The sequence below is a fragment of the Lolium rigidum genome, chromosome 1 (genome assembly GCF_022539505.1).
Source record: "Lolium rigidum isolate FL_2022 chromosome 1, APGP_CSIRO_Lrig_0.1, whole genome shotgun sequence".
NCBI lineage: Eukaryota > Viridiplantae > Streptophyta > Magnoliopsida > Poales > Poaceae > Lolium > Lolium rigidum.
In genome coordinates, this window is record NC_061508.1 from 209,283,273 (window position 1) to 209,293,821 (window position 10,549).

Below are 10,549 nucleotides of genomic sequence, written 5' to 3' on the forward strand. Positions count from 1 at the left end.
GTGGGTCATCATCCTCCTCATCCCGCCTCTTGCTCTATCGCAAGCTCCTCTAGTTCTGGCTCGTGCTACGGCTTCTCCTTTGCCTCCACTATCCCTGTCTCCTCCGATGACAACATCTGGTAGTTGACAAGGTAGGGTTCTGCGCGACACGCGGTGGCCCCAGAGCTCCCCGCCTCCCTATGGGAGTGCGGACGAGCCGCGGGCATCCCATGCCGTTTCAACCAGGTGTGAACGCAACCCTCACCACACGGAATGTGCGCGCCCATGCAATGAATTCCCACGGTCGACGAGAGAGCCATTGACAACGACATTGTAGATCCAGCCAGGAGGGAGGAGTCGCATCTGCTGGCGGCAGGTCGGTGGAGTGGCTAAATCCTCCTGCCGACGGAAATGGCGAGAGGATACCCGATATGTGCCTTGGGCCTGGATATATAGCGGCTTATTGGGCTGATATCGAGGCTTTAATATGTTTATCCGGCCCAGACTTTTTTTGGTTAGAGCCCAAAAGTGAGTAAATCGGAAAGCGTCCCGGATTTTCCGAGCCGGTTTATCCGGATCTGGTAGAGTTGGTTTTATCCCACACCGTCAAGGGTGATTATCGTATCCATAAAGTTTTCGGCGGTGAGAGGAAAGTTTGAGAGTAGCTGACTGCCTGGTCTCCGCGCCGCAGCGGCGAGTCGACCTCTCGGCAGACGAGGAGCGGCGCCTTCGGCGGTGGCCCAGCGACGGTCCTATTGCCGTCTTCCTCATCCGAACGTGGCCGGCACATCCCCGCGGAGGCCGCGACCAGCCTGTTCGTGTGTGTGGCGGCGGCGCCAGATCCGGCATCCCTCGGGTGCCCCGCCGCCGGATCTGACCTCGCTCGGGAAGGTAGGCGCGGACGCAAGAAAGAGCATTTCCCGCGCGTTGGCTCTAAGGCACATCGGGCGCTCGCTGGTGGAGGCACGACGGGTCACCGTGGGCGTGCTCGGCGGGTGGCCGACGGCGTTCGCGAAGAGGACCCCCGAGGAGATCATACCCCCTCCTTGTCGTCGTTTGCCGTGAGTAAGTAGATTTACTTTCTTACCCGTAAAAATGATAACTTTACCTTGCCTTGCTGTGACTCTGAGCAGCGTTTTGATGAATTATCCGAAATTTCTCACTCCATACCAAATTTCTCCACTTCTGTAGATACAGCTTGTTGTTAAAATCTGAAATGTCAATGCTTTATGCAATAGGCGCACTCGTTTTGGTAAACTGACAAGAAATTCTAGCTGCTCAACTCACAGAGGTTGCTTGTTATCTCTTTTCCCCCAAGCAGGTTGGCCTGGGGAGTTAGATTTCTCTGGTGCTTTTTTGTGCTGTAAAAAAAAGCTCTTTTACGAGCTAGGCAGCTAGCGTCTCAGAAAGAAGGTTCAAGCTTCCCATTGTTCTCAATTGGGATGAAAGGCGTCACATGGGGTGTTTACCACCGTCGCCCGAGGTACATACTGCAGAGGATCACCAATTTCTGTTCATTGATTGGTCAGTCTGTGTAATTCCTCAGTACTTAGTACTACTACCCTTTTGTCTGCAGTCGTTCCTATGAAATGGAGGTTCAGCCATTTGCAAAAAAAAGAAAAGAAGTGGAGGTGCAGCCAGACGCTGTCAGGGACTGGTCCGAGCTGCCTCTTGACGTGATTGCTTTGGTCTTCTCCAAACTTGGTGCAGTCGAAGTTCTCATGGGTGCAGGCCTTGTGTGCCACTCATGGCTCGAGGCGGCAAAAGTGCCTAGCTTATGGCGATACGTTGACATGGAGCACCATGAGGTCTTGCGTGGAGAGAAGAAAAAGACGCAGGATGTCTTGTGCGCAATGGCAAAGGCGGCAGTTGACCGCTCCAGTGGAGAGCTTGAGGTGTTTGCAGGGAGCGAGTTTGTTACCGATGATCTTCTCAAGTATATTGCAGAAAGGTACTCTTGTTTCAGTACACGATTTCTGTCCCAAAATCACACAAGCTAAAAGTGCAAAGCCTAGTTCTACAACCATTTTATTGGGTACTGCTCTCTGATTTCTTAACTGAATGTAGTCAAACTAGTTCATATAGATGAGGTACTCTTGTTTCAGTACACGATTTCTGTCCTAAAATCACACAAGCTAAAAGTGCAAAGCCTAGTTATACAACCATTTTATTGGGTACTGCTCTCTGATTTCTTAACTGAATGTAGTCAAACTAGTTCATATAGATGAGGTACTCTTGTTTCAGTACACGATTTCTGTCCTAAAATCACACAAGCTAAAAGTGCAAAGCCTAGTTCTACAACCATTTTATTGGGTACTGCTCTCTGATTTCTTAACTGAATGTAGTCAAACTAGTTCATATAGATGAGGTACTCTTGTTCAGTACAAGATTCTGTCCTAAAATCACACAAGCTAAAAGTGCAAAGCCTAGTTCTACAACCATTTTATTGGGTACTGCTCTCTGATTTCTTAACTGAATGTAGTCAAACTAGTTCATATAGATGAGGTACTCTTGTTTCAGTACACGATTTCTGTCCTAAAATCACACAAGCTAAAAGTGCAAAGCCTAGTTCTACAACCATTTTATTGGGTACTGCTCTCTGATTTCTTAACTGAATGTAGTCAAACTAGTTCATATAGATGAGGTACTCTTGTTTCAGTACACGATTTCTGTCCTAAAATCACACAAGCTAAAAGTGCAAAGCCTAGTTCTACAACCATTTTGTTGGGTACTGCTCTCTGATTTCTTAACTGAATGTAGTCAAACTAGTTCATATAGATGAGGTACTCTTGTTCAGTACAAGATTTCTGTCCTAAAATCACACAAGCTAAAAGTGCAAAGCCTAGTTCTACAACCATTTTATTGGGTACTGCTCTCTGATTTCTTAACTGAATGTAGTCAAACTAGTTCATATGGATGAGGTATGTGCATGGATTTTTCTGAGCGAATGTAGTAAAACTTGCAATTGGTATATATAAGGTCAAAGAAAAAATGTGAGTACTTTGTTGTGTAGCTGCTTAAGTATCTATTTGCTCTCCATGCATTTTAGAGGAAAGCATAAAACCAAAAGTTGTAGGTAGATTATTGCCAAAAGGAAGATGTGGAGTCTCTTTATTCCTTAATGCTATAATAACATTATTATGATCCCCTTTCCCTCTTTCTGCAGATCTTCCTCCCTTAAGAGCCTCAGTCTCGACTATTGCAATGTTTCGAATGAAGCATTCACTGAGCTGATAATCAAGTTGCCTCTTCTCGAAGAACTTCTCATTTCCTTATGTCCATTTGTTGACGGCGACGCATATGAGATCACCAGCAGAGCATGCGCGCAACTGAAGCGTCTCATGTTACGCCAAGGGTCGTATGGCGGCGAGAGAGAGGGGTCACTTGGAATAGAGTTTATGCATGAGCTGCGATACCTTACTCTCGTCGGAAGTGATATCACGACGGAGGAGCTGGTTGCCATCATCGATGGCTGCCCTCACTTGGAGCGCCTTTGTGTGCGCAACTGTTGCAACATCGTTGTCGATGGAGTACTGCGAGCGAAATGTTCGAGGATCAAGACTCTGATTCTTCCCACTTTGCAGTGCCGCCGTATCCATTTTCATCCTGATGATGGCATTTTCACTGACAAGTTTGACGATTGGAGGTCTGCTTAAATGTGATGGTTCATCTTGAACGGCTGCTAGCGATCTATGTATGTACTGATCTTGCATGGCTGTGTTTTGTCATGTGGGATATGGATGGATGGGTTCAGGTGGTTATTGGCACTGCTACTCTGTGATATTGCTACTACAGTCCAAATAAGGAGGCAAGGTCTCCGTTTTCTGGTGTTCCAAGAAGTTCCCAGGTTTGCGCATGCAGTGTTCACACCTAGGTCACGAGCTACTTCAAGGTTGTGCGCTGCATCCAGCAATGCTCACACAGCACCATCACTAATGCCGTGGCGTCACCCTCCTGTGCTGTGCTGTCGCAACACCATCATTCCTTCCGAGCCTTCCTTTTTTCTGTTCGATTAGTAGAACATTTTGGAATAAATAACCATTCTTCATTAATGTACTGTACTGCCTTAAGATTAGCAGTGGCATGGTTCTTTTCGATGTGTAAGCTGTGAGTGCCTTTGATCATTTGGACATGTGGTTGTATGCCTGTAAAACCTAACTGCTTGGATGCTGAATAGCAGAGGAGAAGAGATTGTATGGGTTGATGATTCTACAGTTTCAGGGCTGAGTATTTCATCATCATATAAAGGCCTCATTCCTTTGCAATCTTTGCCCATCGGTTGTTTCACAAAGCTGCAGTAGTGTGACTGTGATCCAATTGTCTCAGACGAGAAGAGTTTCAGTTGCAACCTGAAGACCCCGCCGCCGGAGAGCACTGACTTAGCCACTTCTGGGTGCGCTCTGATCTAACCTGAAGTTCCAATTGTCTCACAGGGCCAATGTCTTGGCCACTTCTGGGCGTGCTTCTGCTACTACTTTGATGGCCCTGGCAGGACTACTGCACCGCAGGAGTGGGCCCTTGACGCCAGGCCATGCTCATGGATTTTATGTGAGAAGGCACCCCAAAAAGAGGGCTTCTATGAACTCTGCCTTGTCGACACTTGGAAGTAGAGGTTTTTCTCTAATTCTCGTCCTAGTCCTACTTGAGAAACACTGTTATTACTTAGTATATTTTACTTTACTTAGTAGATTGCCTTATTTGGGTGAGGAACTAAAGTGCACATAATCCAAGGTATTATAGATAAAATAATTGCAAATAACAGAATTGCAACATTTGAACCGCAAAACACATAGTATTAAATCATCACAAAATAATACAAGATCATCTGTATACACATATTGCAAGGTAGAAGCATCACACATATGCTCTTATTATATGAAAAAGTCATCAGGAAATCTCATCAATACATGTCATTGACTCTAAGTTTAATTAGTTTAGTTCTGGTTATCAGCCCAAAACTGAGCTTGGAGCCACTTCACTGTATTCTTTTCCACCTGGAAAGCCTTAGCTAGGACATCGTCTGAGATTGGTGGCTTTGATCCAAAGACTGCGTTGGCAATGGTGATTGCACCAGGATTCTGGCTGCTGAGTGCGGCAATCGCTACGGCTGGCTTGTTAGCGCAAGGGTTGAACTGGAAGTGGATGAGTCCTTGAGGGAACACAAACACATCACCTTTCTCGAGCTTCTTAGTGAAAAGCTTGTTCTCCGGGTTAGAAGTCACAAACCCGACATATAGTGCACCCTCAAGCACCGTGAGGATCTCTGTGGCACGAGGGTGTGTGTGTGGTGGGTTCTCTCCTAGGGGCGCATAGTCTATCCGCGCAATGGAGATGCCGAGTGTGTTAAGGCCAGGGATTTTCATGGCGTTGATCAAGGTCACGTTGGACCCAACCTTGTTGGTGGTGTCCATAGGCTTGTCGAGGTTTGCTGCCATGAAGAAGTCGTCCGCGCTCACGACCTTTGGGTCCTTGCACACAAATCCGTTGACAAGCACTGCACAGAGAGTTGATATCCATACATATGGTCAAAAAAAATTCCTTGCAGACGAGGTCAAAACAGAATTTCAGAAACAAAACACATGCAGGATAACATCCATGTTCTATTAATACATCAGGAAGAAGGCCTATAAAGTGCAGCACAGTGGTTGAGCTTAAGAAGAGCATGTGTAAGTAAGTATATATCTACCTGGAGAGTACTTGTCGGCGACGCAGAAGTCCTGAAGAGGGCTTGGGTCAGAAGCCATGGCCTGCCATGAGACCAGCGCTAGAAGAGCAGCAAGAAGGATGTGGGAGGTTGCCATTTGATTTGGTCGTGGAGTTTAGATGGCCAGTTGATGATACATAGTTTTGCTGTGGAGAAGTAGGAGGCGTGTTTATATATACACCTTAAAGCTGCTGTAGTAGGAGGGGTAAGGTATGAATATGTTGTGAACAGGTCAAGATGGCGCTACATCTAGGTAGAGTAACTTAACTGGTCTTGATTACAATTTCAACTCATAATAGCCTTTTGCTGGTTCATAGGTGCGAACGCGTGCGCCGCGTCTGCCCACCGTGGTATTATGGAAGTAACCATTCTATCTGACGGTATGAATATGTTGTGAACAGGTCAAGAAGGAGTTACGTCTAGGTAGAGCAACTTAACTGGTCTTGATTACAATTTCAACTCGTAATAGCCTTTTGCTGGTTCATAGGTGCAAACGCGTGCGCCGCGTCTGCCCACCATGGTATCATGGAAGTAACCATTCTATCTGACACATAGATCGTCTAAATTAAAGGATGCAAAATGCTAGTTTGGTAGCCTGAGATGACGAATTAAATACCTGTTTTTACTCTTAAGAGAGGTTATTTGATAAGCCACAGCTTTAGGTCTCAAATGATCCACGAAAGGTCGTTTTGCCTGATTTGGTGAGGATGTTGTGGATAGTTTATGTAAGCAATCACTTGATTTTCTAGTTCATTGACCTTGTCATCTCGGTACATGTTTTTTCGCTTAACACGACTGTCATTTTCATTGGTACTTTAATCAGAAATGTGATGTATACACCTTGAGGCTGCTGCAGTAGGAGGGGCAGGTATGGATCACGTTTGTGAACTGGTCAAGGAGGCCCAGTGGCCAGGTAAAGCACGTAACCATCCTTGATTAAATGGTCATCTCACAAGCACGTACATGTTTGAAGTGTGATAGCCTTTTGCTAATCCTCTTCGGTGCGGACGCATGCTTTCATTCGTTTTATTTTTGGAAGTGACCATTTTATCTGATGTGGAGATGATCTCAAATTTAAGGGTGCAAAATGCTTGTTTGGTAGCCTAAATTGATAAAAAAATATTTTCTTTTTAGACTTAAGAGATGCTTGTTTGGCACTCATTTCGATATAAACCTCAAAATTCTATTCACTACAGATTTACAGATATGTTTATGGATGCAGTGGCACAAACCTGCAAATTTTATTGAATACTGTGGCCATTTGTGTCATGTGGAAAAACAAATTGTCCAGATTCATATTACAGGAAGTTTTTTGCGTTTGTTGTGAAGGTCTCAAGTGATCATTACTTTGAAAGAAAGTCATTTGTAAGCACAATATATCCCTAGAAAGTCGTTGATGAGGGATGTTGTTACTGGCCTATCTTAGCTATCTCTGCTCTTCTAGTTCATTGACCTTGTGGTCTCCTTTACATGTTTTCTCGGTTAACATGACTGCCATTTCTGTAATAGGAAGGTGATGTAACCATCCTTGATTCAAACCTCACATGTTAGATTTATAGCATGCTGAGATATTAGAAAAATAAGATACTAGTACATTGAAAGGCCGACAAAAGAAAATTCCAGCACACAAGCCACCAGCAAGAGACCATTTCAGTCTTCTATTCACAGTGATGTAGGTTGTTGTAGTCAACTACTCACAGTTGATCTAGACAATGCTTCAAGAAAACGATGACCAAGTAAAACTATAGAAGATTAAAATCTATCATACCTCATAAGATGAAGGACAAGGGTAGGTGCGGATTGGGAGATAGTAAGCCCAGCTGGTGAATTGGCACTAGCCACTAGCTTGGTGCCACTGCAATACTCATGTATGCAAATTCATCCCTTTTCTTCTCATGCATGAATCTTCTTGTCCGCGTGGTAATGGGTTGCGACTTGGAACCACCGTCCGTGCATTGCAGTGACTTGGTAGAGACGGAAAATATGAAATAATAATAATTACTACCCGGTCATCAGATTACATAGCAGCCTTAACTACCTGGCAAAAACCGTATCTGCTACCATACCTCTTTAAAGAAAAAAGTGTGCTTTAGAGATATTCAAACGAAATTTGTGGAGTTGATGCAGAATAACTTAATCAGCACGTTACAGCAGCCAGAGACCATTTCCATCCATTGGTCTCTTCTACTGGACTCCTTCCTTCTGCTGCTCATATGGTTACAATGCTTTTGGCACCTATATAAGCATCCACCCCCTGCATCTTCAAAGCACCAGCCACCTTTAAACACACAAGCAGCAACACAAGAGAAACAGAACCAAAACGTCTAAAACCAAATGGCCTCCTCTTCTTCTTTTCTTGTCTTTGCTGCTCTTCTTGCGTTGGTCTCATGGCAGGCCAAAGCTTCCGACCCTAGCCCACTCCAAGACTTCTGTGTTGTCGATAAGAACTCCCCAGGTATTATTTACTTCATCACTTCTCTGTCATGTTATTAAGCTGAAACCACTCTCTGGACATTATAATCATGCCTAAATAACACTGTAAAATCCATACTTATAATTTACATCTCCTACGCATGCAGTGTTTGTCAATGGGTTTGTTTGCAAGAACCCGATGGATGTCAATGCAGATGACTTCTTCAAGGCAGCCAACCTTGACAAGCCTAGGATAACCAACAAGGTTGGATCCAACGTCACCTTGATCAACGTCATGCAGATCGGTGGCCTCAACACTCTAGGCATCTCACTAGCGCGTATTGATTATGCACCCTTAGGTCAGAACCCACCACACACGCACCCTCGTGCCACCGAGATCTTGACGGTGCTTGAGGGGACATTGTATGTTGGCTTTGTCACATCCAATCCGGAAAACAAGTTCCTCTCTAAGGTGCTCAACAAAGGAGATGTGTTTGTGTTCCCTGTGGGGCTCATTCACTTCCAGTTTAACCCCAACCCCTACAAGCCAGCGGTTGCAATTGCGGCACTCAGTAGCCAGAACCCAGGGGCTATCACCATTGCCAATGCAGTGTTTGGATCGAAGCCACCGATCTCAGATGATGTTCTTGCCAAGGCGTTTCAGGTGGAGAAAAATACAATAGATTGGCTCCAGGCTCAGTTCTGGGAGAACAACCACTACTAAGTCAGAACTTGGTTGTTTGTCGACTTCATGGAAGATCTACATTTGAAGTGTGCAAATTTATTTCTTTTGTTTCTAGCTTATATGTATCTTAAGCAATAAAATAAATGGTACATATGCCATTCTAGTGTATGTCTCTGTGAGGCATGAATGTATTTATACCTTTTCAATACTTGCTAGTATTGTTTTTTGTCAGACTTGCATCATATACTGCTCTCGCGTGCCTTATTTCACCAACCAAAACTGATGACTTTGTTGCCCTTTTACAGAACTACATATCTTCGGTAGGAATTCGTTATATACGTTTTTGACCTTCAACGTGTTATTATATTTATATTTACACATGTATATGCCAGTTGTTCTAATTACTTCCTGTCCTCATTCGTTCTTGTAACAACTTCTAGGGTTGCAATATAAGCGAAGATTAATTAGGATCACTAATGTTGTATCAAAATACACGATAAGTGAAATGTTAAAGGATCAAGACCCTGATTCTTCTCACTTTGCAGCACGTGCTCTAACGGCTGCTAGCGACCTATCAATATAATGATCTAGCATGCCCAGTTTTGTCTGTGGGATATGGCAGGATTGGTTCAGGCAGCTGTTGGTACTGCTGCTCTGTGATACTGCTACTGCAGTCCAAATGAGGAGGCAAGCTCTCTGGTTTCAGGTGTTCAAAGAAGTTCCCAGCCTGGAAATCCCAGGTGTGTGCATCCAGCATTCACACCTCAGCCACCAGCTATATCACGGTCGTGAGCTACATCCAGTTAGAACACACACATCACCATTGCTAATGCAGTGGTGTCCCTCTCCGGTGGCATGCCATCGCCACACCATTATTCCTTCTGATCATTTCTAACTTTCTAGTCGATTGGTAGAGCTTTGTGGAATACATAGCTATTCTTCATAAATGTACCGTATTTTCTTAAGATTAGCAGTGGCATTCTCGATGTGTAAGTTACGAGTGCATGTGATCATTTGTACATGTTCTTTTATACCTGTAAAATGTCACTGGCTGTATTATGAATATCATAGGAGAATAGATTGTATGGGTTGAAAATTAAGATTCAAATATTCTACAATTTTTCAAGGCTGACTATTTCAGCAACATATAAAGACCTCATTCTTAGTAATCTTTGCCCATCTTTGCCTGTGATTTAACTGTTCCAGATGAGCAGAGTTTTCAGTTGCAACCTGAAGACCCTGCTGCTGAAGACCACTGGTTTTGTGCTGTCACAGGGAGCCTTGAGCAGTAGGTACCTTACCGCGTCAGCCTGGAGCGTTATCTTCTTACGTCTCGAGCTTCGAGCGGCAGTGTATTATTTGTGCAAAAATCCAAATCTGAGTATTATTTGTGAATATTTTTTCCCCAGTGTGGGCCGCTTCTGGGTGCGCTCGGGCTGTTATTTTGATGGCCTGACACTATCAAGTATTTTACAGTAGAGGGCACCCACAAGAAGGGGGCTTCTACAAAGTCTACCTTGTTGACACTCAGCACTAAGAGGTAAATATTTTCTATAACTCGCTGAATGGATCGTAGCGAACAAGAGGGGGGGGGGGGGTGAATGGCGCTACGGCAAGTTTTAGTCTTTTTCAAGTTTTAGTGCAACGGAAGGTAAAGGTGATAACTTTTAGCGATAGCGGTGATCCTACAATGATCCTAGGACAAATGCAACAAGCAAAGGAATCAACAAGATAGTAAGAGTAAGGAGCGGGACAACCGGGGGCGCGAA

The 10,549-nt window shown here is 44.4% G+C and overlaps 3 protein-coding genes across 4 annotated transcripts; 2 read left to right on the forward strand and 1 right to left on the reverse strand.

The window, feature by feature from the left end:
* The first annotated feature begins 688 nt into the window (after positions 1-688).
* On the forward strand, positions 689-4,186 carry LOC124689001 (putative F-box/LRR-repeat protein 23). Of its 2 annotated transcripts, none has more exons than XM_047222610.1 (4): positions 689-870; positions 1,301-1,462; positions 1,556-1,930; positions 3,146-4,186. In XM_047222610.1, exons 2-4 carry the CDS (start codon positions 1,422-1,424, stop codon positions 3,633-3,635), a joined length of 906 nt encoding a protein of 301 aa, XP_047078566.1. In that variant the 5' UTR covers positions 689-870; positions 1,301-1,421; the 3' UTR covers positions 3,636-4,186. The 2 variants fall into 2 exon arrangements, with proteins under 2 accessions (XP_047078566.1, XP_047078572.1); XM_047222616.1 differs by lacking the exon at positions 689-870 and adding an exon at positions 913-1,044.
* Positions 4,187-4,809: 623 nt separating this feature from the next.
* LOC124689019 (germin-like protein 8-7) lies at positions 4,810-5,810 on the reverse strand. Its single transcript, XM_047222624.1, has 2 exons — positions 5,666-5,810; positions 4,810-5,473 (listed from the first exon to the last, which is right to left on the reverse strand). The coding sequence occupies exons 1-2, from the start codon at positions 5,778-5,780 to the stop codon at positions 4,914-4,916; spliced, it is 675 nt and encodes a 224-aa protein (XP_047078580.1). The 5' UTR covers positions 5,781-5,810; the 3' UTR covers positions 4,810-4,913.
* Positions 5,811-7,932: 2,122 nt separating this feature from the next.
* On the forward strand, positions 7,933-8,863 carry LOC124683038 (germin-like protein 8-11). Its single transcript, XM_047217615.1, has 2 exons — positions 7,933-8,138; positions 8,263-8,863. The coding sequence occupies exons 1-2, from the start codon at positions 8,018-8,020 to the stop codon at positions 8,817-8,819; spliced, it is 678 nt and encodes a 225-aa protein (XP_047073571.1). The 5' UTR covers positions 7,933-8,017; the 3' UTR covers positions 8,820-8,863.
* The last annotated feature ends 1,686 nt before the right edge of the window (positions 8,864-10,549 follow it).

Excerpts from the sequence above, each read along its gene's own strand:
- LOC124689001 (XM_047222610.1), top strand. The coding sequence starts at position 1,422 with ATGAAAGGCGTCACATGGGGTGTTTACCACCGTCGCCCGAG. Across the intron at positions 1,463-1,555 it reads GTTTACCACCGTCGCCCGAG|TCGTTCCTATGAAATGGAGG; the intron begins GTACATACTGCA and ends TTTTGTCTGCAG. Across the intron at positions 1,931-3,145 it reads CTCAAGTATATTGCAGAAAG|ATCTTCCTCCCTTAAGAGCC; the intron begins GTACTCTTGTTT and ends CTCTTTCTGCAG.
- LOC124689019 (XM_047222624.1), bottom strand. The coding sequence starts at position 5,780 with ATGGCAACCTCCCACATCCTTCTTGCTGCTCTTCTAGCGCTGGTCTCA. Across the intron at positions 5,474-5,665 it reads CGCCGACAAGTACTCTCCAG|TGCTTGTCAACGGATTTGTG; the intron begins GTAGATATATAC and ends CTCTCTGTGCAG.
- LOC124683038 (XM_047217615.1), top strand. The coding sequence starts at position 8,018 with ATGGCCTCCTCTTCTTCTTTTCTTGTCTTTGCTGCTCTTCTTGCGTTG. Across the intron at positions 8,139-8,262 it reads TGTCGATAAGAACTCCCCAG|TGTTTGTCAATGGGTTTGTT; the intron begins GTATTATTTACT and ends CTACGCATGCAG.